This window comes from Chlamydomonas reinhardtii, chromosome 3 (genome assembly GCF_000002595.2).
Source record: "Chlamydomonas reinhardtii strain CC-503 cw92 mt+ chromosome 3, whole genome shotgun sequence".
In the NCBI taxonomy this organism is placed as follows: Eukaryota; Viridiplantae; Chlorophyta; class Chlorophyceae; order Chlamydomonadales; family Chlamydomonadaceae; genus Chlamydomonas; species Chlamydomonas reinhardtii.
The window spans coordinates 7,705,180-7,732,782 of record NC_057006.1 but is presented as its reverse complement, the minus strand read 5'-3'; the positions used below and the strand labels follow the sequence as shown (position 1 = coordinate 7,732,782).

General features: G+C 62.3%; 4 protein-coding genes across 7 annotated transcripts; 2 read left to right on the top strand and 2 right to left on the bottom strand.

The window, feature by feature from the left end:
• Positions 1-4,742: 4,742 nt before the first annotated feature.
• CHLRE_03g203450v5 (ribosomal protein S21) lies at positions 4,743-5,367 on the top strand. Its single transcript, XM_001693294.2, has 3 exons — positions 4,743-4,836; positions 4,923-5,055; positions 5,265-5,367. Exons 1-3 carry the CDS (start codon positions 4,787-4,789, stop codon positions 5,328-5,330), a joined length of 249 nt encoding a protein of 82 aa, XP_001693346.1. The 5' UTR covers positions 4,743-4,786; the 3' UTR covers positions 5,331-5,367.
• Positions 5,368-8,031: 2,664 nt separating this feature from the next.
• Positions 8,032-15,633, bottom strand: CHLRE_03g203500v5 (uncharacterized protein). Its single transcript, XM_001693148.3, has 10 exons — positions 15,459-15,633; positions 14,802-14,952; positions 14,469-14,585; positions 14,286-14,318; positions 13,796-13,962; positions 13,548-13,633; positions 13,222-13,311; positions 11,228-13,069; positions 10,763-11,003; positions 8,032-10,511 (listed from the first exon to the last, which is right to left on the bottom strand). Exons 2-10 carry the CDS (start codon positions 14,888-14,890, stop codon positions 10,288-10,290), a joined length of 2,889 nt encoding a protein of 962 aa, XP_001693200.1. The 5' UTR covers positions 14,891-14,952; positions 15,459-15,633; the 3' UTR covers positions 8,032-10,287.
• Positions 15,363-23,176, bottom strand: CHLRE_03g203550v5 (uncharacterized protein). 4 transcript variants are annotated; one of them, XM_043061425.1, is made up of 17 exons: positions 22,927-23,176; positions 22,672-22,780; positions 22,319-22,435; positions 21,952-21,986; positions 21,701-21,769; positions 21,467-21,559; positions 20,816-20,919; positions 20,400-20,488; positions 19,971-20,018; positions 19,718-19,796; positions 19,268-19,343; positions 18,476-18,546; positions 18,270-18,328; positions 17,888-17,983; positions 17,485-17,627; positions 17,033-17,128; positions 15,692-16,799 (listed from the first exon to the last, which is right to left on the bottom strand). In XM_043061425.1, the coding sequence occupies exons 1-17, from the start codon at positions 23,055-23,057 to the stop codon at positions 16,619-16,621; spliced, it is 1,596 nt and encodes a 531-aa protein (XP_042926520.1). In that variant the 5' UTR covers positions 23,058-23,176; the 3' UTR covers positions 15,692-16,618. The 4 variants fall into 4 exon arrangements, with proteins under 4 accessions (XP_042926521.1, XP_042926520.1, XP_042926519.1 ...); XM_043061426.1 differs by lacking the exon at positions 18,476-18,546 and having other exon boundaries at positions 19,268-19,281; positions 19,325-19,343; XM_043061427.1 differs by lacking the exons at positions 18,476-18,546; positions 19,268-19,343.
• Positions 23,177-23,713: 537 nt separating this feature from the next.
• On the top strand, positions 23,714-27,589 carry CHLRE_03g203600v5 (uncharacterized protein). Its single transcript, XM_043061430.1, has 5 exons — positions 23,714-24,087; positions 24,265-24,400; positions 24,788-25,285; positions 25,488-25,970; positions 26,257-27,589. The coding sequence occupies exons 1-5, from the start codon at positions 24,047-24,049 to the stop codon at positions 26,461-26,463; spliced, it is 1,365 nt and encodes a 454-aa protein (XP_042926517.1). The 5' UTR covers positions 23,714-24,046; the 3' UTR covers positions 26,464-27,589.
• The last annotated feature ends 14 nt before the right edge of the window (positions 27,590-27,603 follow it).

Here is a 27,603-nt window from a genome sequence, read left to right as displayed (position 1 = left end):
CGACGCCGCAAGGGCAACCGTCACAAGCATATGATCGGAGGGCACCCCGGCGGCGACGCCGCACTCCAGGACCTGCGGTTCGAGGCCGCCACTGCACAGAATGCGGTCCAGCCGACTCGCCCCGTGGGGGTGGAAGAAGGTACACACGCGGCGAGCCGGGTGGCGCCGCCGTAACACGTCAATGAGGCCAGGGCACGCCGCCGCCAGCGCGGCGGCTGCGGGTCCGTCGCTGCGCGCCCGGCCAGTGACGGTGTCCAGCGCCACATCTGCCACAAAGTTGAAGTCAGCTGCCAGGAGGTGCTCGCCCGAGCCCGACGCCCGAAGGCCCACCCACTCACGAATGAAAGCCTGCTGCGCTGTGGATGCCAGGGGAAAGTAGGCTGACGTCAGCGTGAAGGTGTGGCCACCCCACTGCAACTGCAAACTAACACCGCGGCCCGCCCACGCGCCAGCCGCCACCGACACGGCAGCTGCGCCGCCAGCGAGCACCATGGCGCCTTGCTGCAGGAGGCTCGACCGAATGAGGATTGCCGTACCGCCAGTAACACGACGGCCCTCCGGCTTCTGGGCCGGCGCCGACCACGCAGTCCACTCGCGTGCATGCAGCCGCTGAGCGGCTGCCGCCAGGTCCGCCGTGACAAGGTCGATGTCCGAGTCAAGAACGTGCGTCTCTTGGAGACAGACCACATCCAGGCGCTGCCGTTCCCAGCAGCTCAGCAGGGCGTGCAGGCGCGAGCACCCCAGGTGGGGCACCCGCTTCCGCAGCCCCCGCACGTTATGCGACCCCACCCGCAAGGGCCGGGGCCCCGGAGCGGCCTGCTTCGGCCGCCGCATTACTGCTGCCCGCCCCCGGGCGGGGCAACCGAGCTAACGTCCATGAAGTCGCCAGGACCGCCCCGCCGGCCCTGACACAGCAGCTTCGCGTTGGCATCCGGCGCTGTCTCCGCATCCCCCAGCAGCCCCTGCCCGACGCCGCCCGCCAGGCCCTCATCACCCACACCACCGTCGCTGCTCCACCCCGCGGGCAGGACTGCCGGGCCCACGATGCCCCCCAAGCCCGCCGTTGACACCGGCGCGGCCGGCGGCGAGGCCGGCTCCACGCCCGCCGCAGCGGTGGCCTCTACGGCGGCCATCGTGCCACTCACGCCTGCTGTCGCGACCACCGCCGCGGCCGCCCCGGCCTCGGCCGCCGTCGGGGTGCCCGTGGCCCCGGCCGCTGCTGCCGCCGCCGCCGCGGCTGTCGCGGCGGCTCGCACCGCCGCCGCCGTCGCCAAGGCCTGTTTGACCGCCTTGCTCTCCCGGATGGCCAGCGCCAGCGCCGCCTCGCCCGCCGCGGCCGCCGCCTGCGCCTGTTCCCGGCTCCGCTTGGGGGCCGCACGCCGGGCCGCAGCTGCCGCAGCGTCCAGCGCAGTCGGCGTCCGGTCCGGCATCACCTCATCGTCAAAGTTATGAAGGCGACATTACAAGAAGGGAAAGTTATGGCCCCTCAAAGTTGTCGGCAAGGTTGTCGGTCTGGGTAAAAGGGGGATCCATTCTCAAAAGTTGGGGTGGGCTCATCTTTGCAGCGGGCTCATCTTTTCAGTCCACCGGGTTTCGGGAGCAGTGTTTTTATTTTGGGTAATACCATTACTTTCCGGTAATAAATCCGGATGTGGATGTCCGGAGCCGGTAATGAGCGCGCCGAAGGCGCGCCAAAGCCGTTACCGGCCGTAAGGCTGGCTGGGGGCCGGGCGGGGGCGGGGCGGGGGCCGGGCGGGGGCTCGAAGGGCACCGCATGCCCGTGCTGCATGAGGCCAAGGCCAGCTTATCGCGAGCTGCTGCCCGCCAGGACCACTAATTACATCCTCTAGGTACTTCTGATAGGTATAAATTGGACGGGGGCTTGCTCAAAGCAAGGGCGACAGCACGGCAGCGGCCGGGCACTGCTGCTGCACCAGCAGAGGGCGCGCAGCCTCACGTGTTCAGGGCAGGAGTGCGGGCGTACAGTGATGATGAAGTGCGGGGTACGGGGTGTTGCTGTAGACTAGCTGAACGCACGGAGGCATGACAGCAGAGAAGTATACGCAAGTCAGGCAAGGTGCGGGGAAGTCAGGTTCAAGCTGGGCAAGTATGGCAACGTCGTTCATGTTTTCTGGGGGTCTGGGGGGCTGTGCCCCCCAGAAAAAATTTTGCAGGGTAATGGCTGGAGGGTCAGGGCAATAATCTTATTACTCGAATCGTATGGCGGATTTCGGGAAGCGCCCCACAAGCAGAACTAGGGGCCAAACGCAGCACTGCGAGGTTCATATGTACATGTTATGCCGTAATAAACACAAACAAAGCGTGGGAAGGTGAGTTGCGCGTCCGGGGGTGGACATGAGGTCCCAAGAGGTTTCGGTGGGGGGTCCCACGAGGTTCGTGCCAAGTTTTATTCCTAGCGCTTCGGTCCTGCAGCGCGCGCCACAATGGGCGCAGCGTAACGATGCGTGCATAGTTATAACCCGGATTCAGAACACGTGTATAGTTTGGGGCAGTTTGGGGAGCGGCACGTCGGCATTTCGGGAGATGCCTGGGGAGCTGGCCAGGGACAGGCCTGTGCCGACCAGGTTCTGCATGGGTGAATGTGTCAGCACATTTCATTTTATCAAATAACATTGGAGTAAGCCGCTGCATCATAGGCCAGTCTATCTGGATACTTGTCAGCATACGGGGCACATGTCCTCATGTCCACATGTCGGTCGGTCAAAATGTGTCCCAAGGCGGACCATTTTACATAACGATAGAGCTCATCGAGAGCAGTCGATTGGCACCAACCGTACAAAACCCTAAGGGGTTCTGAGGGGTTTGGGGGGTTCATACGGCAGGGGGGGTCGGTCGGTCGGTCTGGGGGTCCGGGAAGTATTGAGAAATGGTTTGAAGATTGAGTTTTTGTGGCATGGGGTCAAAAAAGTTTGTTCCTAACCCCCCCCCTTTGTGGACTCTTGCACCACCACGTGACGTTGCACCCACCAGCTCACCTCGTACACGAGTGGTCGCCATGTGTTCCTCACCGGCTCCAGTGATTTCGTGCAACCTCGTGGTAGGATGGTGATGAACTAACTATAAACATTGTGTCTATCCTTTTATACTCCAATGCACGTGCAACCGGGCTGCCCACCAAGGTTGGCCGAGTAACCTGTGACCGTCCGAACAAACGCGCAAAGATTGGGACTGACGAACATCCGCTTTATCCAGTTCATGTTCCAACCCTGGTCCAAGCTGTCTGTCCAGTGGGTGGTCTTCATCAGTCTTCATCCCCTGGCCCGCGTGTCCCTCCTGACCGCCCTCGGCTTGGACTGAAGTACTTATCTCACCGCCTCCACTGGCATGTTTGGCCTTCCCAAAGCGCGACACGCATACGCACGCATACACACACACTTGTTGTGTTATATGCAGCTGTAGGAGAATGCCAATGCGGTACTTCCGGCATGTGCTGTAGGCGCATCCTGCATGGCAGGGAAACGGGAAACGTTGAGTGCAAGCATAATGCACAGATTGCGCACTGTCGCGCACTGTCATACTCAAGCAGCAGCTGCACAACAATCCACGACGGCACGACCTTTAATGTATCCAGGGCTTCGCCTGAGGCGTTGGTACGACATAAACAGCCGAAACAAGCTGGCGGTGTTGAGAAACACCTTGGGGAGTGGCACCACACGCAACCTTGTCACGCTCCAACCATGTTTTGCTCCAGGGTTGCCAACAGGGGCTGAAGTTGACGCCAGAGCCAGAGAAACACCATTGCCACACGGCTTCAACAAAAACACAGACGCCAAACCTCACGACACACACTGCTTTCCAGAGGTGCCCAGGGGTTTGGCGTCTGCCATGCCTGGCGCCGGCAACGGCGCATGGCAATCTGCAGCACACCGGTAATGCTTCGTGCCATGCATGGCGTGCAGAGATGTGGCCTCAGGTACTATCTAGCGGAACGACAAAATCTTCAGCGCGTACAAGCGCGATCAGGGTCGTTTAAAGGTTATAATCATCGGCCGTGCAAAGCCGCTCAGGGAGCGTGCATGCGTGCGCGCGTGCGTGCGGAAGATGGTCTCCCAGTGTGAGCACAAGCCGTACCCTGCAGGCCGCGGCGAACCGCTGAGCGTTGCAGGTCTTGCGAGCGTCTAACACACATGTATGCAATGTCATCATGAACCCCTGAGGCGGTGTGTATGTGTGTGCAGCTCCAAGAGCACATGAGCTGCCGCCCCCGAACCGAACCTGTCGCCCCCGACCCTGTCTCCCTGCTGGACCGATGCTGGCCAAGCAGACGTAGTGCGTCGGTTTCAAGAAGCACCATGCAGGCGCCTCACAGCTGAGCAACTGCTGGCAGATACACCCGGCTGAGCCTCAGTCCAGGTGGCCCGCGCGATGCCGGCTGGAGGCCATTTCTGCCATTGGTCCGAGCTGCTCGCACTCAGGCGATAGTGTACTGTGGCAGTTTCGATGTGAGTTTCTTGGATGCAGACCTGATAAAGAGGCGGGCAAGTTCAAGCGCCAACGCCGCCACTTAGTGTTGGCCAGGGGGGCGTGTTGATACGCAACCATAGTAACGTGAGGCATTCCTGTAGAGGTGGACGTGTGTATGTGATGCTTAAAAGGACGTGTAGCTTGGGACACTTGTGAGCGCGGCGGGCAAAAGTCCTGAGCGGGGGCTGCATGCGAGGCCCATCGCGACGGGCGTCCAGCCGGGGTCAACTTCGCCTCCATCGCACTCTGGTTCTCTCTCTCCCCGCCGCACACACGAGGTCCATTTCAAGACCCTTGAAAGATGATCAACGACGAGGGCCAGGTCGTCGACCTCTACATCCCGCGCAAGTGGTGGGTCGGCCGGTGACGGCGCTGCGCTTCTCGCTGTGGTATTTTCTCATGGATAAATCTTACAAGTCTATAATTTTGTGCTGCAGCGCGTGGACCAACAAGCTCATCACCGCCAAGGACCACGCCAGCGTGCAGATTAACATCGGCCACCTGGACGCCAACGGCGTGTACAGCAACCAGTACACCACCTTCGCCATTGCCGGCAACGTGCGCGCCATGGTGAGCGAGGGGCGCGATGGCCGGCTTCTCCGCGGCGGCGACCCCAGCAGCAGCCCCCAGCCGCTGGTAGCTGTTTTCCGTTTCCTAAAGAGATACGTCGCTTTCATTTTGGAGCCGGATGGACTCGTTAGGGCACCTAGGCGGACCGAGGCGCACATGATGCGATGCCCTGTTCTCCACTGACGCAAATTGCCCTGGCTGCGCTGCAGGGTGAGGGCGACTCCGCTCTGGACATCATGTGGCGGAAGAAGCAGGTGGAGGCTGAGGCCCACTAAGTGCTGAAGCATCCGCAGCGTGTAACCGGTGGTGTGTGTGGAGCTCGCTTCCCCCTTCTCTTGGCCCCAGCCAGCAGGGCGCAGCAAAGCATCAGCATATACTCCGAAGAATGCTCTGGCAGCATCAGCGCGGAGGGGGAGCGCAGGGTGCAAGGCACGGGGGCACGGCAGCCGTAGGGGGCGGGGTGCGTGGCGTGGGGCGGTGGCGAGCCTGCTGGCCGCGGCGGGGCGAGCAGGCTGCTCTGGCGCTGCGGAGAGGCCGACGGACGGACTGGTGGACACACTGGCGTACTGGCGCTTGCAAGCGCTCACACATGGACGAGAGCGGCGGCTTCAGGTGTCAGCTGCGGCCGCAGGGTGCGGGGCTGGCGTCGGCGCTGCAGCCCCACTGCTGCCAGGCCGCAGTTCCAGCTGCAATGCACGCAAGCGGGCACAGGCGCTAGCGGGCACAGGCCATGCTGCGCTGTGCCCTCTGGCGCACTGACCAGCTGCGCAGCGCAGCCTGCCGGTGGCAGACGCGGCACCTGCAGGCCTTTGCTGGCCGGCGGAATGCGACGAGGTGCTGCCACTGCTCCGTGTGGGAGCAGCAGCTGCAGCCATACGCTGTCGCAGCTCCGGAGGCAGCAAGGGGCATTGGCAGCGGGGGTGGGTGGGGAGGGGGAGGGGCTGGAAGCAGGGAGCAGACAGCACCAGCACCAGCGCCAGCACCACTACTCCGGTGGCACATCAGAGGGTCCATCATGCGGGTTCATGCTGGTTGCAGCTGGCAGGGCTCACGTCAGGGTTATCGACCTATTGTCGGTTTGCAGCTGCTACCCTGTGTTTCGTAATTTCAGCCACATCCAAAATCCCAGACGCGTCGATTGCAAGCAGCCAAACGCTGCCGCAAGCAGCCAATCGTCGTGTCATCTCAATCACGTGCCGGCTACGCAACCGCCGTATGAGAGACATTTCGGTACGGTCTAGTACGGTACTCGCTCTCCATCTCCCTGTACCCCTCGCCCTGCTCTGACCACGAGCACGAAGGCGCAACCTGTTGAAGGCAGCATGCGTCAGCCCGCAACCAGGCCGGCCCGCGAACCAAACCGCTACCCTTCGCCTCCACGTCGTGACGCCGCCGCTGTGGAAGCCGCAAGGTCGCAACTCCCGCATCGCACTGTTCAGCCTCAGTGCCTCACCTGCTATATCATACAGTGGCCACCAGGGCCGTCTGACTAAGTCCGACATGCCGCTGCCTGAACATGTGCTTAGGCCCCTCCCCCAGCCACACGGGTATGACGCCGGTCTGGAGAGGGGCAAAAACGTGTCCACACGTGTTTCTCCGCGCTCGCGCAGATTTAGCCTCCCTCTCTCCGGAATTAAGTTATATGACATATAAGGATGTCAAAATTTGGCTCCCGTCGCATTTTGTGAGGGTGCCTGTCGGCACATTTCGCGAGGCATGCTTTCGCCAGGGTCGCACTGTAAAGCCCCTGACCATCTAATCAGCCTTATAACGTATAGCATAGTCGACGGCAATCTAGTTTGGCGTTAAAGCAAACGGTCTGCGCGAGCTTGTCGAGCATGTTGACCGCGACATCACTTACTCGGCCACAAACAAGATATTTGAGGTCTCAGTAGTATTAAACAAATATGGATTGAACGCCGGTAGCTATTTCAGTGGTCGACCCGACCACCGTGTCCGACCGTGCCAAGCAGGCCGGAACGCACCCCCCGGACGCCAGGCGGGTTTTAAGCTACTTGGCGATGAGGATCAGACAGAAGCACGTCAGCCAAAAGTGCCAAAAGTTGGGGTCTGATCCGCATCGCAAACCCTGTCAAACACCACATGCCGTTTGACCCCTTTTCCAGACCGGCGTCATACCCGTGTGTCCCCCAGCAGTCCGGTTACGTTGTATTGCGTGTACGGCACCCCTGTGCATGAAGCCACTCGGAAGTGACTACCGCCTTACTGGTCTCGTGGCATCTTACATCTGCCTTCGGACAGGGCTCGAACCTAACCGCATTCGGACGCCCGCGGCGTGACTGGGCGGCCAGTGGGCCGGCAGCCCCTTAGGGAGGTGGAGTGCGCGAGACCCGAAGTGAAGTGTCAGGAAAGCCTTAGCGTACTGTGCATTGCAGGGCCTGGTGCAGCCGTTCCGGGGTCCCTGCCCGGGCTTGCCCCTGCCCGGGCCAGCGTGGGGCCTTGACGCTACGGAGCTGAAATGCGACATGTAGCTTTGCACGTAGCAGCTGGTGGTTGGGAGCAGGCCGGAGCAGGGGCGTTCCCACTCTCCCGACTCACTGAGTGCCAGGCGTGTGATGGAACATGGCAAGGGGCAGGAAAGCGTAGTCCCGATGTGTGTGGCTCCCACCCGTGCCCACATAAATGCGTAGCAAGAAGGGACAAGGCATTGGTGCGTCGTTCGCGCGCTGTTACTGTACCGACGGTAGCTGGCAGGTTGTGTCGATGTTTTGCTGACGCGCATTCCTCACGCTCCGGGCGCCCGGCCAAGGCGATAGCACCACACAGACTCAATGCGACGCCACACCGCGCGGATAGCATAGCCGATGCGCACCTGCAGGCAGTCGACGTTCCCACTCTCCCGACTCACTGAGTGCCAGGCGTGTGCATGTAACTACACCATTGTGACGTACGTGCGGATCTGTCGTGCTGAGCAGGGCTGCAGGGGGCCCGCCGGCCCTGTTGTCGGAACAGGCCTGAGTGGCGAGGCTTGTCTGACACTCCGACTGCTTTCATGACGCACCAACACGGTCGCGGGAGTTGAATGCATAGGGCTGTAGAAATGGACTGGGAGGTGTCCCGGGGTAGGTCCTGGGCGTATCGTCCAACACACGAACCCACTCACACATATGGCGTAAGCAGCTACGACGGTACGACCATCTGCAAGAGCACCAGCCCTCAAGCGCCTGGCCCGCAACGCATCCATCAGCTGCAACGCTCGCCATTCTGCCCCCGGCCTTGCCGGCTCCTGCACGGCTGCCGCGTATGGCTGTACGCCACGCGCAAGCTGCAGTGCAACTGCGGTACCCAAAGCAACATGCCGGTTCCGTCACAGTGACGCGGTTTCCCGAAATGGCCTCAACAGAACTCCGTGCGCCCCGCTATCCTTCACGGGTATCTCAGTTGGAGGTAGCATACGCAGCCGCATACTCGGCATTGCGCATGGGACCTCACTTCTAGCGCCGCGAGCGCCGTTGTTCGCTCCCGCTCGATACCACACATGCCGCCCAAAGCACACGATCATCATCTGGCTGCTGTAGTAACACGGGCTATTATGCCATACCACCCCTTCGACTGGCGGTGCAGATAACAACTAGTACTGGGTAGCGGCTGCTGCCATGCGCGCCAATGATACCGTACGACCATACATGCATGGCCACGCTACCAAGAGCACTACCAGCACCTTTTGGTGTACAGCGTAGCGACACACGTGCATTGGGAACGTGTGACGACCATTGGCTTGGGGCCAGCCGCTGGGGCAGCAGTGAGCCCGCATCGGAACTGACGCTCTGCCCCCTCAACACCTGCTTCCATCACCCTGTCACTGTCCTTCTGGACCACACACCTCGCTGCTTCAGCTTCTCTGGCAACATACCCATGATGTAAGTAGACACGTTCTCGTTCACAACGCCTCCCAGTTCACGTACCATCCGTTGCGCCAAGCCGCCAAGCCGCCAACCCATTCTCACAAAGCCGCTACAGGTACGCTGTCAACCTGCTGGCCCTTGGATCTAAAACCTGTCCTCTTCCTCACCCTGTCATCCCTACAGCGGATGACACTCGAGCAACTAATGAAACCCCATAACAGACTACTGGCAATCGAGCCCAGGATGAATAAAGTTCCCTCTTCATCAGATCCAGTCAAGGTCGAGCAGTCGAGGAATGGCGGCACGCACTCTCGCAACGATGCAGCCCCCACTTCGCAGCAAGGTACGCGGATGCGTGTGCCTGACAGGGCCGACAGCCACAAGTGCCAGTCGACCGCAACCGCACCAATCGTGAGCGCCTACTTCCCTGCTGCGCTTCGTACTTCCTTATGCGGTAGGCAGTGCCGCCCAGTTACCTTGTTCATGCACACGTCCCTGCCATCCCTGCACATTGGCATCAGGTGACTGCATGCGGAGTTGGGGCGAGCCCACAAAGCCAGGTAGCCGATGCCATTCACTGCGTCACCCGTCACACAATTCTTAACCCTTCCGCCCCGCCGCTGCCGCAAAATGCACTGGCTTCCCCTGTTTCCCCTTAGAGGACTGGCCAATCTGAACAAGCACGTGTGCATCACCTGCTCTACACAGTTCACAAGCGGAACCCAGATGACGCTCTATGATGGCGCATGCACAATCAAGCAATACAGCATCACAATAATGTCAAGTCCTCAACCAAAGAAGGTCGGCACACGGCCGCAGCAGCAAGACAAATAATGCATTTCTCCAAGTACCTTGCCACTCGCATAAGCAGCCTTGGCAATCGACGCCAGGCTACTGTTGCACAACTGGGGTGGGTTGGTTGCAATGTGTGTGTCATGTCAAGGTGTTGTGCATATCTGCTGTGTCCGAACGAGGCAACGGGAGCAACCATTTGCGCACTGTGCACCATGCGCGGCTGCCGGTGCCAGCAGCGTAAATGCAATTCCAAAGGGTGCCACCGCGGTGATGCGCGTGTGTGCACTTGCACGTGCACAGCAGCCAAATCACGGCATCGCATACTCTTCCCCCGATGCTTATGCATCTTGCAAATGTGTGTACCGCCCATAACACGTCTTCTTTATTTTCCACCGCCTCTTGCCCACCAGGCAATCCGCACGTGCAGTCGTACGCTTTGCTTCCCCACGCATCCGCCCCTGCCGAATTGACAAAATGCTCTCTCAAGCAGCCCTCTCAACCAAAAGCCTAGCCGCACGGTACACAACTGCCTGTCTCACCCAACCAACACCTCCGCCGCCCCTCTCACACCTTAACAAATCACGCAGCCACAGCCTGCTGCCGCAGCTGCCCTCCCCCCGCCGCCGCTGCTACCGCCACCGGCAGCCCCAGCAGATGACGTGGCCGTCAGCTTCTTGCCCCCCTTGCCGCTGGCCACACCAATGACCGACTCGGGCTGTTCGGCCAGCAGCTGCTGCAGGCGGGCCTCCACCTCCAGCATGGTGGGACGTGCCAAAGGGTCCGAGTCCCAGCACTCTGCGTGTTCCAGGAGCACGGGTTGCAACACGGCGGCGCGGGGTCAGCGCAAGTGATGAAAACATGTGCGGTGGCGCCAGGCAGGGCATTCAAGCACATGCAAGCAAGCCTCGCCAGCTGGCAGACAGACTCGCGCGCGGGCACAAACTCAAGCGACCTACCCCAAAGCGTGCATATCAATACCCCATACACGGCCGCTCCGTCCTCTCTAGCCTTTCCAAGCACACGGGTCACGAGTCACGGCAGCTCACCGCATATGACCTGCCAGATGGGCTCGGGAATGGCGCCCGCCCGCGCCGGCCGCCAGCCGCTGACGATGAGGTCCGGGAACTGTTCGCATTTGTGGATCATCTCAGGCATGTCGGGGCGCTTGGTGCCCACGTGGCTCACGGCCAGCAGCGAGCGGCTCCACACCTCGTACAGCAGGATCGCGAAGGCGTACACATCTATCTTCTCGTTGTACGGCTGCTGCAGCCGGATCTCGGGAGCCATCTGTGTGCGTTGGCAGCAGCAGTGCAGTACAAGAAGAAGAGTAGCGCAAGATGAGTACCGTGGATGACTTAGCAGCAGCAGGCGCACCAGGCCTCAGACGCTAGGACAACGCTATGGGGCATACATATCTAACTTACAGCGCAAGAACGCATACATGCGTCCAAGCAAGTGAGCAGCAGAGGCATTCCAAGCGACAGCAACCCACACAAGTCACCCCCGCTCACCGCCATGCAGCTGCCGGTCTCGCCCGTGAGGCGGTACACCACCTCAAGAGTCGCGTGTGTGCCCGCCTCCTCTCCGCCACCGGTGTCCAGGAGCGCCCCCAGCGACAGGGACACGTCTCGCGCCGTGGCCGGCCGGCTGTTAACGCCACCGGGATCCGCGTCGAGGACCGCAGCCGGCGGCGGCATCGACGTGGCTAGGACATGAGCTTGAGCCGCGTCCGCGGCGGAGGCGGAGGCGGCGGCCATGGCAGCGGCGCGGCAGCCGGAGAGGGAGGCGGGGCGCGAAGGCATTGCCGCGACGCTGACGAGCCGTCCGGGCGTGGAGGTTACGGTGGAGGCGGCGGCGGCGGCGGCGGCAGAGGTGGGGTCGTGGGCGTGCGTGACGGCAGAGAGACAGCTGCGAGTCGTGGGGTGGTGCTGCTGTACATGGTGCGCGTGCGCGGCGGCAGCGCGGGGAGAGGCGCCGGACGGCAGGGAGGACGGCCTGCTCTGTAGCGCTGCGGCTGATGTTGCGGCGGCGCCGTCAGCGCCCGCTGCTGCAGCCACACCGACCACCGAGAGCTGCGCAAAGGGAGTGCCGCGGCCGCAGGTTGGGTCGGACTTGGCGGCATCGGGCGCGGCGCCGCTGGCTGTGTTGCTGGCGGAGCCACTGTAAGACGACCCAGCAGGCGAGTTGCGGAATAGCAGGTGGTGTCCGCCCAGGCGCCGGCGGCTGGGGTGTTGTGCCAGCACGGCTGCGGCGCTCGCGCTGCAAGCGCCGCCAGCAGGGCCACCGTCCGCCGCCGCTAGCACCATGGACGGAGGCGGCGGCATGTTGAAGAGGCTGCCGCCGCAGTCGGTGACACCCGTGGCCGTGCTTTCGGCGTATGAAGGCATCCGGCTCTGCAGCTCCATGCCGATGGAGATGGTGGCGCCCGCGCCGCCGCCGGTGTTGACCAGGTTGGGCAGGATGTCGCCGTAACTGGAGCGCGCGAGGGAGGTGTTGAGGGTGCTGCCAGCGGTGGTGGTGGGCGGTGCGGCGGCGGTGCCGCCGCTGCCATCACTGTCCGTGCTGGCGGTCTCCGGCCGCAAGGAAGTCGCGGCCACTGCCTGGACAGGCACATCGCCGCCGCCGCCCGGCTGCTGCGCTGGTTGCTGCAGTAGCTGCTGCGCCGCCGCCACCGGCCCCGGCTGCTGGTCTGTGGGGGCCTCGGCGGACGCGCGTGCCCGAAGCGCGTCCTCCTCACACACCTCCACCAGCGCACCCAATACGCCTCCTCCGGCGGTGGAAGCGCGCGGCAGCGGCGATGCGCCGTTGGTGCTGCCCACGCGGAGAATGCGACCCGATCCAGGCCGGCTGTGGGGGCCCAGCACACGGCCCTCGAGCACCAGCGGCGGCGGCGCAGTGACGCCGTGCAGTGGCCTCAGCCGCTCGCCCATGTTGTTGTTCCGCACGTCCACCGGCACCGCGGAAGAGCCGTCGTCTTGGACGGCGTAGAAGCAGGACGCGGACGCCCGTTCCTCTTCGAGCGCGGCGCTGACGACGCTGCTGGCGGCGGCTGACGCCATCGCTGTGGGCGACATGATGGCGGATACGAGCACTGGGGCAGGAGCGCCGACGCATGGCAATGACACCGGCGCCTGCTGCTGGTGATGGTACAGGCCGCTTACGTCAGCATTGCTGGCGGCGCGGCCGCCGCCGCCGCCGCCACCTCCACCGCCAACGTTGGCTACGTTGACAGCGTCCAGGCTCAGGACGCCTATGCCTGAGGCTGCGCGGCGGAAGCTGCGGCGGCTGGCTGTGCGGCTCATGGACACACGCAGCAGCGTCTGGCGGGTGCAGCGCTCCAATCTAAGTGGGCACTGCGGATCGATAGCGGCGGATGGAAGTTGTTCAAGCAAAATGCTAGCGTTGAGGCCACTCCTCTGCAACTTTCTTACTGCTCGCCAATACGCACACCGGCATCGCGCAACACAACGGTCGTATGCGTTTTTTTCGCACACAATACACGCACCGTGTGTAGGCCCAGGTCGACGAGCTTGGCCACGGGCGCAGTGCCCTTGCCCTCAGTCCGGCTCAACATGACGTTCTCCAGCTTGACGTCCTGAGGCGACAAGGAAGAAGCAGGATACATGTGGTGACTTGCAACGGGGGCGCTTGCGTAGGTGCTTGGGTCTTGAGATGCCCGGGGTGAGACCAGGTGCTGAGGCGTCCATGACTAAGATGTGGGCGGGGGCGCTAACGAGGGCGCTTGGGCCTTGGGGGGTTAGGGTGGGTCCGGCCGCTGGGGTAATCACAACCCAGATAGATTTGCGGATACCGGGAGCTGCCGCAACTCACCCGGTGGATGACGGGCGGGCTGCAGGCGTGCAGGTACGCTAGCGCGCCCGCGGTCTGGATGCTCCATTGCATGGCTTGTTCATTGTCTGCGGTGGGGCATAGTGCACGTCCCGTAGGCGCATGGAGACCAATCTTCTTGCACGGCGCCTGTCCGGCAGCCCCAGCAGGCACGGCCGGCATGTCGAGTCTCGAAAAGCCCCGGGCGTTATTCCCATGCATCAAGCCCCGCACGGTTGGCACACACGCACCGTAGATGAACTTCCACGGCGCCAGCAGCTGCCTGTGCATGAGGCTGCACAGGCTGCCCTCCTCCAGCAGCTCCAGCACCAGCGCCCAGGCGGGTCGGCTGTAGCCGCGCAGCAGGCCGGGGAAGCCGGGCGGCAGCTCCAGCACGGCGTGGCAGCGCACCACGTGGCTGTAGCGGGAGGGGGGCGGAGAGGGGCAAACGGGGGTGGGTGAGGGGTGGAATAGGGCATTTCGATCTAAAGTAAACCAAGACGGGGGGCGCCCGTGTGGATCGCGCACGCAGGTGCGTGGCGATGCCCGAAAGCTCGAATCCGTGCGGGTGTGGAATCATCTTGCGGGGCAAGAGGTTTGCAGCGCCACCCCCAGCGCCACCCGCAGCTGTAACGCCCAGTCGCCCACGGCCCGGGCCAGCGAGCTGCCGGCCCTGCCCTGCCTCCACGCGCGTGCCCGTGCTCGCAGCCCCTGCCGTATTTCTGCAACGGCTGTACCCACCTGTGGTCTAGTCGGCGTAGGAGCTCGCCCTCCCTGCACAGGGACAGTAAGAGAACACGGTCAGGAGTTTCGCAGGAGTTCCCTTTATGGGTCCGCGACGAAACCTGGTGCACAGGTCTGCAAAACCAGCTCCGCGTTTGTACGAACGAGATATTCTCCTCAATGTAACTTTGGGGAACCCACCTGATGAACATCCGGACCGGGCAGTCCTCTCGGTGGGAGGGCTGGTGCTGGGGGAGCAGCACCTTGAGGGCCACCTCCCGCCCATCGAAAGCCGCCTTGTACACAATGGCAAATGCCCTGCAGGGATGAGTGGGACAAAGCAAATGAGTAGCAAGATCTGTACGCTGTGGGGCAGTGCGATGGCACGTGCCGGTGGGTGGGACACACGGCTGACAGCTGCTTGCTCATGCCCTGTTGACAGCTGATGCCGCCTGTGGCTCCTCTGGCGGCTCCGCCCCCAGCACGCCCCAGCCGGGCAGCCCCTTATGGGCATGAACATGGCCCGGCTCTCACCCGGAGCCGAGGGTCTTGCCAATCTGCAGTCGCTGCGACAAATCGCGGCCGCTGGTGGATGCTCCGGCCGGGTCGCTGGCAGAAGGCATAGCGACGGTTGACGCTTCTGTGTTGGCGCGACGAGACCTGCTCCCAGGCGCAAGATATGAGCCTGCAGAAGCCACAGCAGGAAAGAACTTGTCAGGTGCCAATCGGAAAATTGCTTGAGGCTGGGTTGCGGGCTGGGCTTGCGGGGGCCAGATGGCCTCGCGAGCCCGACCGGATAAGGACATCTTGAGCCCGCAGAAGCTTACACAGTCCGTGCGACCTCGCAAATCACATTGGGCACAAGCCACCCGGTAGCAGCACCAACGACTGGCCCTCCACGAGGGGCCATGTGAAAAGCTGAGGGGCTCCTCCGGGGGTAACCCATAGTCGCTATATGGGCGCGTTCACGCACCATTTACCACACGTGTGTCGTTGTTTGATTAAAGGGACTCACGGACCAAGGTGTCGTGAACGGGCGAGGCCGCTCTGCTTCAGCCCGCCCAACGTGCGAGTTGTCCCTCCCTTTGCCCAAGCTATAGATCCCTATTACATGCAAATCTGGGCTGCACCCGACCTCGGGCGCAGTCCTGTCGCGCGCAGTTGGCACATTGCCGGACCTCACAGACTCACCGCGCAGCGGCAGGCTGATAGTGAGGCACCGTCAGCGTCACGGTCCCGCCTCGCAGCAGCGGCCTTCCTAAGCTCGCGAATCAGAAGCGAAGCGGACAGCTGCTGCACTAGTCCAGCGTTTGGCAAGTCGCTTGGGGGCAGAAGGCCCCAGTCGAACGTCAAACGCCCCACGAGCGAGTAAGTTAAAGCGGAAAAGCTAGAGGCCTCGTGCTGTCTGCAGGGCCACGTGGGCTGATCGATGTTACTCTTCAATTGAATTGCTCGCGGTGCCCTCTATCGCAACAAACGAGCGCTGCTCTAAACGGCAGATAACTGGTGGTAAGCGATTGTGGGATATGCCGGGCTTTGCCGTTTTGCGGGGGCGCATGGAAAGAACGGGCACGGGAGCAAGACGTCCCAAAGCAAGTGCCTTATGGAATTTATCCTTTTTGCAGTATCCCTACAACATAGCGTTAACTGTGCAAGCACTCAGAATATGGGCGCCAGGCTGACGGCGAGGAGTTCGCGGAAGCCCGCAGACCCCAGCCCGAAAACTGCACAACACAACTTGCGCTGAGCGGATACGGATACCATCTGCGGGTGAAATAAGTTAAGGTTTGCGCTACGCCCGCGTTATGTTTGTAACGCTCCCGCGCGCCTCCTGGGCTCCCGCCGTTCAACCAGGCGGTCTCCCCGGGCCAGCCACAGCACACGTACACACCGCCTCCTCCCCGACCGCCTGGCCCCCGCCCAGCCACCCCAAACACGTGCTCCCATAGCAGCGCCCGGACGCGGCGCCAGCTGGCATATCGCCGGTCTGAGTGTTGTGCGTGCTGCGCGGCTTCCAAGCCGCCACCGCTTGCTTGCAACCAGCAAGGGTTGGTTGGCAGGTTGGCGTGGCGCGTTGCACGCAGCCACGGCAGCCGCACAGTGCGGCACGCGGCACCTGCTGTTGCAAGCAGCCACGGCAGCCAGCAGTAGCCGCTCCGTCGGCTCCGACAGCCAGGCACAGCTTGAGCCACCTGCCGCCCACCCTGCCGCCCACCTCATCGGCAGCCGCTGCCGGTGCCACTGCTGCCGCGGGTACTGCTGCCACATGCTTCCGTCTGTATCTGCCGCCGCGCTCTCAGCGCCTGTGCTCCACTTGTTCTTGCGCATGTCGCAAACTGCTACCGCTGCTGCTACTGCCGCCCGCTGCTGCTGCCACTGCTGCTGCTGCCGCTGCTACTGCCGAGCAGGTGGCGGCGGCCGCCCCAAAGGTGGTGCGGCACGGCCTGGTGCTGGGCCGTGAGGTCCTTCAGGAACTCGGGGGTTCGGGCGGCGGGGTCGGCGGCGGCGTACGGACCCAGCACTTCGTCGTACCTGTGTGGTGGCGAGGGACCGGGGAGGGAAGCACAAGGGGAAAGGGTTTACAGGGTGCACCCTGTGTGTGTATGTGTGCTGCGTCATGCGGTGAATGGGAGAGGCAGCAGGCCGGGCCGCGAGGTAGGGCTGGCGGCCATCCCCACCTGCACTAACACGCCCCGCCGCCTCCCCAAACCCGCACACATGTGTCCAGCCGCATGCTGACTGCAAAAGCGCCCCACCAAACCCACCTGCAGTGCGCGTGTGTGACGTCGAAGGACTTGAGGAACTTAATCTCCTCTACTAGCGGCACACACACGGGGCGCTTGGAGCAATCCGGCGTGTACCTGGAGGCAATGGTTGGGAGTTTGTGGGCGACAAGGCCAAGGGTCGGCACCATGCCTAAGAAGCATCTGGGGAATGCGAGCGTGTGCGCTTGTTGGGGTGCTGGCGTGAGCTGAGAGGGGCCGTGTGGTGGTGTGTGGTGGTGCAGGAATGCGCGCGTGTGCGGACGCCAGATGGGCAATCCACGAGTCCATGGACCGCACATGTGCCTCCTCCCCGATCCCTCTCGCACTTCCCACCCACCCCCCAAAGTACCGCAACCGCTGCCCGTTCATCCTACCCCACCCTAAACATCACTGGCTAACTACATGGCACTTTTTACTCTCCAAAACTTAAACAGCGAACCCCAACAACTCACTTCATGTGCTTAGCCAGCTCCTTGATCAGTTTGTAAATGTAGCACAGCCGCGTCTTGCGAGCCAGGTGCTTCAACGCAAACGACTGGCCTGCCTGCGCGATCTTGTGAGCCTCCTCGTCGTGCGAGCGCGCCCAGTCAATCATCTACACAGGTGGCAGCACGGGGCGGGGTTGTGGGTTCCCAGCACGGCTAGTGTAAAAGGGGTGGGCGCAAGGCCCAAGGCGGCAAGGGCGAGGGGCCAACGGACGCAAGAGTTGCACCGGGCAGGCATGGGTGCGGTAAGGACATAAAGTGGGATAACTTTGCCATCGGTCTGCGCTTCTGATTCATACCGTAGCGTACAAGGAAGCAAGCTAGCTGCTGAACCAAGCCAGCTACCGAGCCAAGCTGTTACCGAACCCACCTCGAGCACGTCGTCCTTGTCCTTGACCATGAATGGCACGTAGTGCTCCCACGCCTTCATGGCAGGGTAGTACCAGCCGTACACAAAGCCCTCGGCCTGCAGGGATGGAATGTGTGTGTGTGTGTGTGTGTGTGTGTGTGTTTGATGGGGTGCGTGTGTAGTGCTGTAGTGTGCACGTGTTCTGTACAGATTGCACAAGTGTGCCTGTGTTCGCACGCACGTTTGCGTGAACAAGCGACGTGGTGGGATGGCGGTCTGCTGGCGAACGCCCGCACCCCACTCACACCTCACACCGCCCCACACCGCCTGCACGGGTTCTGGGTCTTGGTTGAGTTGGGATTGGAGGCAACCACCCCACCCACGCAGACACACACACACACACCTTGAGCACAAGGCTGCCTAGCAGCAGGTACTTGTCGAACTTGGAGCTGATGGACCAGCCTGCGTGTGACACAGCACGTGCGTGAGAGCGAGTGTTTTGAACAAATGAAACGCAAAGAGACCGCCCAGAGCGTATGTATGTGTGTGTGTGTGTGTGTGTTAAAAAACGAAACGAAAGCCCGCCCAGACGACGCCGGAGTTACTTACCGATACCCACCATTTTACCGAGCGTCGCGTGACTGTCGTGACCCAGGTAGTCATACTTACCCGCGATAAGCCTGGAACCCCACGGGCGACCATTCGGCCTGACCCCGCGATGCACCTGTATGCGTCCATGCTCCGCACCCTGGGCGCGCTACACAACGTTTACCCAGCACGCCGAATTCCCGGCACCCGGGTGCCACTCCCGGTTTGGGCTGAGTCCAGAGGGCCCTGGAACTTTGAGGCGCCCGTAGCACCTTCAGACCTATTCGGCCGGGGCTGTTTGACACGGCGTTGTGTAGCCGTGGTAGCCGACACGGGTTTTGGGCCGGGGTTGGCGTCGGCCGAGTAGGTCTGCGGTGTTGTACGGCGCATACCGTCCGGGGGGTGCATTTTCCCAGCCAAACCCGCTCGCGCGGAGGGCTCTGGGGGAAGCCCGGGGCAAATCCTACCTTACGATTCAGGCGCCGCCTTTTTGTATGAACATAACTTACATCATCATTGGCCAGTATTGCTCGGCGGAGGACTAAAACATGTTAGTCGGGGCTCAAGTCGCGAAATTGACCGAAGCCCGTATCTCGCATAGGCGGTGTTTTCGGCATATCACAAGTGCCGTCAACTAAGGTTTACCTTTAGATGAAAGCGTGATAGCGTCGGGCAAATTCTGTTCGGTCCTGGCAAGCGCGACATTTAGCATTTCGACTTTGGCTGTCGCTCGAATTTATGCCCCGGGGCCGTTCAGGGACCATTATATATGTCATACGGTACCGCATCAATGGTCAAGGGGCTTGGACTCACGCAGTCGCTTGGGACTTGCCGGAGTGGCACCCGGGTGATTCCCGGATTCCCGCCCGCTGGACGTAGTCGAGCTCACCTATAGGCAAAAGTGGAAGCATGGGCATAGGGCGGCAGCGAGGAAGTGTCACGGGCATGTGAATGGCAACGGCGACAAGAGAGGCGGCGTGCAGCAGACAAGCTAGGTATCACGCGTCCCAAATCCCGCCGACTAAGTACAGTAACACTATTGGAAGAGGGCGAGTTAGCGGTGGCACTGCGACTAAACGGTGTGTGTGTGTGTGTGTGTGTGTGTGTGTGTGTGTGTGTGTGTGTGTGTGTGTGTGTGTGTGTGTGTGTGTGTGTGTGTGTGTGCACGTGAGGGCGCAGGTGGAGGTGGAGGTGGAGGTGGAGGTGTGGGCGCTCGCCCCCATCCACGCCACGCACCCGCCAAGCCCGCGCCCGCGCCCTCACCGTCAGTGGACACGATGTAGCGGTACTTGTTCTGTTCCAGCAGTGGCACCTGCTGCGCCGGCTTGCCGCTGCCGGCCAGCTGCAGGGGGTGGCGGGGGGAAGGGAGGAAAGGGCGGGGAGAGTGGAGAGCAGTGGTGTGGCGTGGAATGAGTGGAGGCGGCCGCGGCTGGAGTGGAGGCAGTCGGCATGCAGGTGTAGGTGCGGGCACGTGCACACGCGGCACGCAGGCGTCCCTCCCTCCGCCCTCCCTCACCGGCCTGTTGAGTGCCACCGTAAGCAGCTTGTCGGTATGGTTGTAGTACTGCGTCGGTGGTGTAGGAGTAGCAGCGGAGGAGGAGGACCAGCGGCAGGGCTCATTAGGTGCATGAGTATGAGGTTGTGGAGAGTTTGCTCCAGTCAACCAAGCATCTAACCCTTACCCTTCACCCCGCGCTCTCCTCCTCGCTCTTCTGCATTGGGTTCGCTTAGTTTGGGCTGGTGTCTACAACTCATCGGCTTGTGCTTTGGCTCCTGATTCTTTCCATAGGTTCCAGTGGGAACTAACCGTCATCGCCACCGCTACCGCCACGCCATTACCACCGCCCCACGTCCACGTCCCCACGCCCCCGTACCCGCGCCCCCCTCCCGCCCCACGCCCCTCCCCAGACATGCAGCCCCCCAACCCCCCGCCGACTCCCCTCACCAGGTTGTTGATGTAGTCACGTGGGCAGGGCACGGGCTGCCCATCCGCCGTCTTGACGTGGTGGTTGCCGTAGTACCAGGCACAGAAGACTGGAAGGGGCGGGACGAGGAGAGGGGCGCAGGGGCGGAGGGGCGAGGCCGGGGAGGGGGCGGGGCGTATTAGTAGAGAGCATGGGGTGCCAGGAGGCGTGGAGGGAGAGGACGCGGAAGCGGCGCTCCACCCCTGACAGCTCGCACTGCTCCGGAACCCCGTCCTCCTCTTCCATACCGTACTGCCCATCCATCAGCCCTCCCTCGCCTCCCGCGCCTGCCCCGCCTCCCTCCCCGCCAACCCCCATTGCTTGGTTTGATTTAGTTTGGGCTGGTATTTACAACCCCAACCCCCCCCCCCCACATACACACGCACACGCACGCAACTGTTCCAGCGCCCGAAGCCCAGCTTCTCCCTCTGCTCCCAGGGCGGGTTGGCGTTCATGTGCGGCACTTGCTCCAGAAGGCTGTCAAACGAGTCCTTGGGACACCTGGTGGTGTAGGGGTGGGGTGGGGGGTGGGGGGAGCCGGAGACAGAGATGAAAGACGGAGTGAATGTACTGGTACACCACAAGTCTGAAGTGCCAGGGAGCTCTTCGGGCGTGGGTGTGAGGCAGATGCCTGGTGGATGGATGGGGGTTTGTAGGTCTGGGGATAGCTGGGCATGGGGGTTGCAGGGATGTTTGGAAAAGCGGTACAGGATGCACTGAAGACTGCAGACGAAGTCGTTACCACATGAGCGGCCGTCCGGGCGGCCGCGCTTCAGCTCGTTGTCCCTCCGTGAAGCTGACAGTACCCAGTTTAACTCATTAAAATGCATGGGCGCATGGGGGTAGGTGCGGGGCAGAACGGGTACGTGCTTGGGGCTTGTCCCCGGTTTCCGCGAGCCGTGCCACCGCGAGCTTTGCACAACCCTCTTCCAGCGCCTTCGTTGCTTGGCACACACACACGCACACACACACACACACATACACACACATACACACACACGCACACACACACACACACACACACACACACACACACATACACGCACACCTGAACGCCCCACTGTACGGCACCACGAGCGCCGCATTGCCGGGGAAGGTGGCCCAAGCCAGGACGGGGGGCGCGTCGTGGGGCGGGAAGGGCCTGGCCGGGGGTTGGCATTGGCGCGGCGTGGCAGTGCGTGAAGGGCAGGGCACAGAAACGGTGTTGGCACTTATCGGGTTAGAGGGGTCATTATGTCACAAGCCGGTGATTGTGCATTGCCACACTCGATTCCCCACTCACCAAGCCGAGGCGGTGGGGTTCTCGGCAGTGGGTCGAAGCACGGTCTCCGCGGGCGGGTTGTCATCGTGCCTGACGGCAGGTGAGGGAAAGGAGCGGGGGGGCGGAGAAGTGGTAAAGTGGGGAAGCGGGGAAGTGGAGAAGCGGGGGGGAGGAGGCCACGTGCGCCCACATCCCATGCCGCTGTGGGCGGCCCCCTCGGCCCCACCCCTGTTACGGCGACAATTCCTGTCCTGCCGCACGCCCATACCCACCAGTAAGCAAATTCCACATCTGGGAGCTTGTACACCTGAGCGCGACCGATAGCAAAGCAGTGGGTTTATGCATACGTGGTGAGAGAGCGCAAGGAACAGAGATCGCAACTACCTGTGTGTGCGGTACCACGCAGCCCCCAACACTACGTCCGCCAGCCCCCAACGACCATCATGCCGCCCCTTGGCCGTGCCGCCGCCGCTTCCGCCCCACACGTGTTCGCCCGGCACGCGCTTCTGTGCCCGACCACACGCGCATGCATGCATGCTTATCGGCGCGCGTGTCACGCAGCTACGTGTCGACCCCCTCCTGCCTCGTGTTCTCCCGAACACACACGTGCACACCGTGCGTGCACACCCACTCGCCCACCTGACTGACTTCGTACAGCTCCACAAGGAAACCAATCAGCTCAACGTAGCCGAAGCCATTGACCGGCATCAGGTTAGTGACGTACACTACCCCGTCCTTGATCAGGAATTTCTGGGCCTGCGTGCGTTGATAGTACGGTGTGTGCGACGTGAGATTGTGTGTGCAGGGCTGTCAGGATACCGTATGACATATTGCCAGCGCACAGCTGAGTGTGTTCAGGAGGATACTGACGCCTCAAACTGAAGTGTGATGTGCATGAGGCGCCGTGCTGGGCGCTATCATGGAGACGGCGCTGTGCCCCGTGGCCCCGCGCGCCACAATGCCCGTGCCATAGCACCCCGGAGCAGTCTTGCCTTAATGCACGGGTGTTTGGCAGTCTCGTTGATGCACGGCTCGTGCAATGATCTAATGACCTCATCGCGAATTCCCTGGGTCGCAAAAAGGCTGGTTTGCTTGAGAATACTGCGTGGGAGCGGGCGGGCGTGTGAAAGGGAGCCGTAATCGTGTGAGGCAAGTCGTGTGGCCCGCCCCCCCCCCCACACACACACACACACACATACGCCAGCCTCATGCACGCTTCCCCCTGCACACCACCCCAAAGGACTCACTGCTCTTCTATTTTCGGGTCCACCAGGTCGCAGCTATCCAGCTTTTCAGCGGCTTGTGCTTCCAAGACGCATGCTCCCGCCCACAGAAGCAGCAGAAGACCTAGCACGGCTCTAGGTGGAACTAAATCCATTTCAGCTATATCTTTCACCTATAGATAGTCTCGCCTACCCTCGTTTTGCCTAAAGAATGATAGAAGCTCCCGCCAGCATGCATCGTGCGCTGCGTGAATGTACAGGGTTGTTCCATTAGATTCGTTACACCACTTTCAATGCGAGATATACCCAACTCTTGCAATGGACGTCAGGGTCGAGGACCGATCCGCGTTTCGGCATGCATCATTTCCCTCCCCCCGCCCCCACCCCTGACACCCCACCCCACCCCCACGCGCGCCAACAAACCCCCCTCCCCCACTGCTCAAGCACCAATCCAGCCATGGGCATGGATCTCCTCATGGCAAGAAAGTGTAGCCGCTCTGTGGGATCGGCGGGAACGGTTGAGCGCTGAACTGGATTAACTGTTATACGGCGCGACACGGATCCTGGGATGCCTAGTGGCCAGGTCCCAGCGCCGTCCTGGGCCGTACAATGACTTACCCGCCCACTGATCGAATTGCAAAGATCCGGAAAAGCCCAGAATGTGGCGGGAGAGGGGAGAAGCGGGCAGCGTGTCGGAGGGGCAGCAGGCAGCAACAGGAAGCGGAACCGCCGCGCGCTCTGCAGGACGCCGCGCCCCCCCCGGTCGCTTTTAGTCGCTTTGTGCGGCATTGTGCATTAGTTTGAACATTTGTGTAAGCAGCACGCGAGCGACTGCCCCAGCTGAAAGGCGATCCAATGGATGCGAACCTGCGCCTCTTGATGCCGGTTCCACGGTATTTTACCATTGTTACAGCAGCAGCATTACTCTTGAAATACAGCTAGTATGCGTGCGGCTTCACGGCTAAGAGCTCTTAACACGACCAACTTACTTCTTCCCACGCGACGGGCCTTCCTTGGGCTTAGTGCGAGCACTTTTACAGCATTATCTAGCACTCGGTCGTCGAATTGTGTCGACTACGAAGGGCCAGGAAGGACTGTCGCCTACGCGGCGTCTTTACCTGCGGTTCCAGGCAGCGTTTTTGTGATGGGCAAAACGGGGCCTATGCTGCTGGGAGGCCATCGGGGGTAAGTAACATCTTGTTGCTGGCGGGTGACGCGTTGGGCGGTCTCCGACCGACAGAAAGGCAACAGGCCAACCTGGGTGTCGGCACATCACAGCTAGCGCTCTCGACACGCGTCGCGCCGGTCCAATTAGTCTTGCGATGTAACTGTGTCTCTCATTTACGGTGAATGCTGCTGCAGGATGGGTGAAAACCTGGCCAGCCATGACGTGGACGGGCAGCCATTGAGCGTGTACCCCGCATACCGCGAGAACACTATTGAGTCCTTCCAGCAGGCCGCAAAGTGCGGTGTAGGCTTCGTGGAGTTTGACGTGCAGGTGGGCGCGCAGCGAGAACGGAGGGGGAAGGGTGCTGCCGGCAGCTGCGTGTTTGTGAAGCGTGCCGCCGGGCGGTGGCCGGCAGGCCGTGCGCTTTTGCCGTCCATAGTGCTTCCCAGCCCTGGCGGGGGCAAGGGGCGAGTCCATCATACCCAAGGAGCATGAGAGGGCCCTAGTGCCCTGTGTGGTCCCATCGGCGGTGCTGGCCGACGCTGCCATGGGGGCGAGCGGGCAGGAGGCTGAGCGGTGCTCCCGGGCGGCGTGGCCTATGCCGTGGGCCCCTCGCTGCTCCTGCCCCAATTCCTGCTCCTGCTCCAACCCTACAAGTGCTCACATACCAATGCTGCTCACCACATGTACCATGTATCGCTGCTCGCACACAACCAGGTCACGCGCGACAACGTGCCCATCATCTGGCACGACGATGACGTCGTGTTTGGCGCCGCCGACGCCCCACAGCGACCCATGGTGAAGGACCTCACACTCGCAGAGCTGCAGGCGCTGTGCGGCCGCGGCGGCAACACCTCCACCTCCACAGCAGCCACAGCCTCAGCCACAGCCGCAGGCCACGGCACCGGCGCCGCGGACCTGCCCTCCAGCGACTCCCACTTCCAGCAGCCTCACGTGCTCCGGGGCACCAGCGAGGACGGCAGCGTTGTGTCCACACCGCGCGGCGGCAGCGACGACGGCAGCGGCAGCATGGTGGATGACTGCGGCGCCACCGGCGGGCGGCCGCACAGCAAGCTGCTGCGGCTGTTCCGGGACCGCTCCACGCGGCAGGCGGGGACGCGGTACGAGCCGTGGGCGTGCGCAGCAGACGACAGCATCCCCACCCTGGAGGCCGTGTTTCGGGCCATGCCGCCCGAGATCGGGTTTGATATTGAGGTGCGTTTTGAGGGGGCGCGCGCAGACTTGGCTGGGAGGGAGCAGGGCAAGGGGTACCTGCAGCAAGGGCAAGCGCAGGGACACAGGCGCTGCGGCCGCGAGCGTGGTGGGAGTCGGAAGTGACGCAACCACAGGTCCAAGCCGCCCGCATCGCTTGACTCGTCTGTCTGCCTTGGATGCGATCATGCAAATGACTCGTCAGATCAAGATGACCACGGGTGACGATGTCGTCCACACGCCGGCCGAGGAGGTGGACAGGATGCTGTCCGCCATCCTGCCAGTAGTGGACCGACTGGCGGGGCCGCAGCCGCCGCAGGACCACTTCATTGACGGACCCCTGCTGCAGCCGCACCCCTACCGCAACGCTCCTGCCAGTGCCGCTGCCACCGCCTCGGCTGCCGCAGCCGCTGCCGCAGCCGCAGCCGCAGCTGCTGCGCAGCAGCAGCAGCAGCCAGAGCAGCAGCAGCAGCCACCAATGGGGCGGCGCATCATGTTCTCCTCCTTCGACCCGGACGTGTGTGTGGAGTTGCGGCGGCGGCAGTCCCGCTACCCGGTGTACTACCTGAGCGGCTGCGGGCTGTACACGCACGCCGACGCGCGGCGCACCTCCATCCCCGCGGCCCTCAGCTTCGCGGTGGAGGCCGGCATGCGCGGCGTGGTCATGCCGGCGTCGGTGCTGCTCAAGGTATGGGGCGTGGAGGTGTGATCGGAGAGGTACAGGGAGAGAGGTATTTAGGGAGAGAGCTAGTGGAGTGACAGGGGTGCAGGGCGCGTGCTAGCTGGGTAGGCGTGGTCCTCCGCTGTACGTGCCCCCCCACACACACACGTTCACTGTGCCTACGCACATTGCGCTTTGCTACAACTGCCAGCACCGCACACTCGCGCGCGCTTGCGCCCCTCCTTCCTAACCACGACCACTTCCATTACTAACCATGAATGTAACCCCGCCCCCTCGCCCCCCCGCCCCACAGAACATGGACACGGTGGCCAGCGCGGGCGCCAGCCGCCTGGAGCTGATGACGTACGGGCTGGAGAACAACGACCTGGGGGCGCTGCAGGCGCAGGCGGATGCGGGCGTGGTGGCGGCCATTGTGGACGAGGTGGCGGGCGTCACGGCGGCGCTGGGCGGCGGCGGCGCGGTCATGGGACACGGCGAGGAGGCCGCGGACAGGGTGTAGGTGAAGGCGGTGGCGTAGAGGAGCTGGGGGATTGGGGATGAAAAGCGAGGGCTGGAGCGGCGGCGGCTGGTGGCGCTCGCGCTGGTGGTGGTGGTGGTGGTGGTGGTGGTGGTGGTGGTGGTGGTGGGGCCGGAGCGATGCGCCGCAAAGCGGAGAGTGGTGATTACGAAGTGCTGCGTGTTGGCTTAACTCGTGCATGATCGGGGCAAATTTATTGCGGACAAATGCATGGACCGGGTAACGGGAGTTTCATACGGCATCGACTTAGACTCACGCCTTGCGTTGTTTTGCATGATTGGCGTGGCATGAATGATGTTGGTGTGGTTAAGGCGTCGGTGAGGTAGTTACGGTAGGAAGGCCCCAACTCGCAAGGACTAGTTGCTGAAGCTCTGACGGCGCCTTGCTATGTTAGCCTGTGGTGCACCAATCGCCAGCACGTGCGGCTTCGGACGTGCTGAGGGCAACCGCGGGCAAATTACATTTTACAGCAGGATGTGGCATTATAATCATAACGGCTTCTCGACGTGCGAGAGTGGGCCGTGTGTATGATATGGCACGCTCTGGTCCTGCTCTGTCACATCCGATCCAGACGATCCCGACCGGCCGTTGCTGCGTTGCATGAGGAGGGAGATGGAGGGGTGCAAGCTCAATGAGCCAGGACCACCCACGGACGGAAGGACGTAGCCGCGTGTCAGACACCGCGCACTCTTGACACCCACGACCACTAGCGTGTTTTGTTGATGGGCCTCGCAGTCTCGCACTCATCTCGCTGCAGTCAAAGGCCACGCCCAAGTTTCACAAGAACCCACGATTATCACCGGACACTATGTTTGTGGATCACGCCCATCAGTTCTTTCGTTCGCTTGGCTCCGGTCTGACACCCAGCTATACATCCGCTGCACGTGCTGCCGGACCAGGGGCACATGCTGTACTTTGACGTGTGGGGCCAGGTGGTGGCCTGGGTGGATGAGTGCTTGGCGAGCCGTTGACCAGCAGCTCCAGGCCAACAGAGGCGTGTTGCGATTGGGCGTGATGCGGGCGTGAGGGCAGTGGAGGGCGGTTGAGGAGGGCTGCGGGTTTGGAGGGTGGCTCACAGTTTGCCTGCACGTTAATTGGCCCTCGCCTTGAACGCTCCGGGCG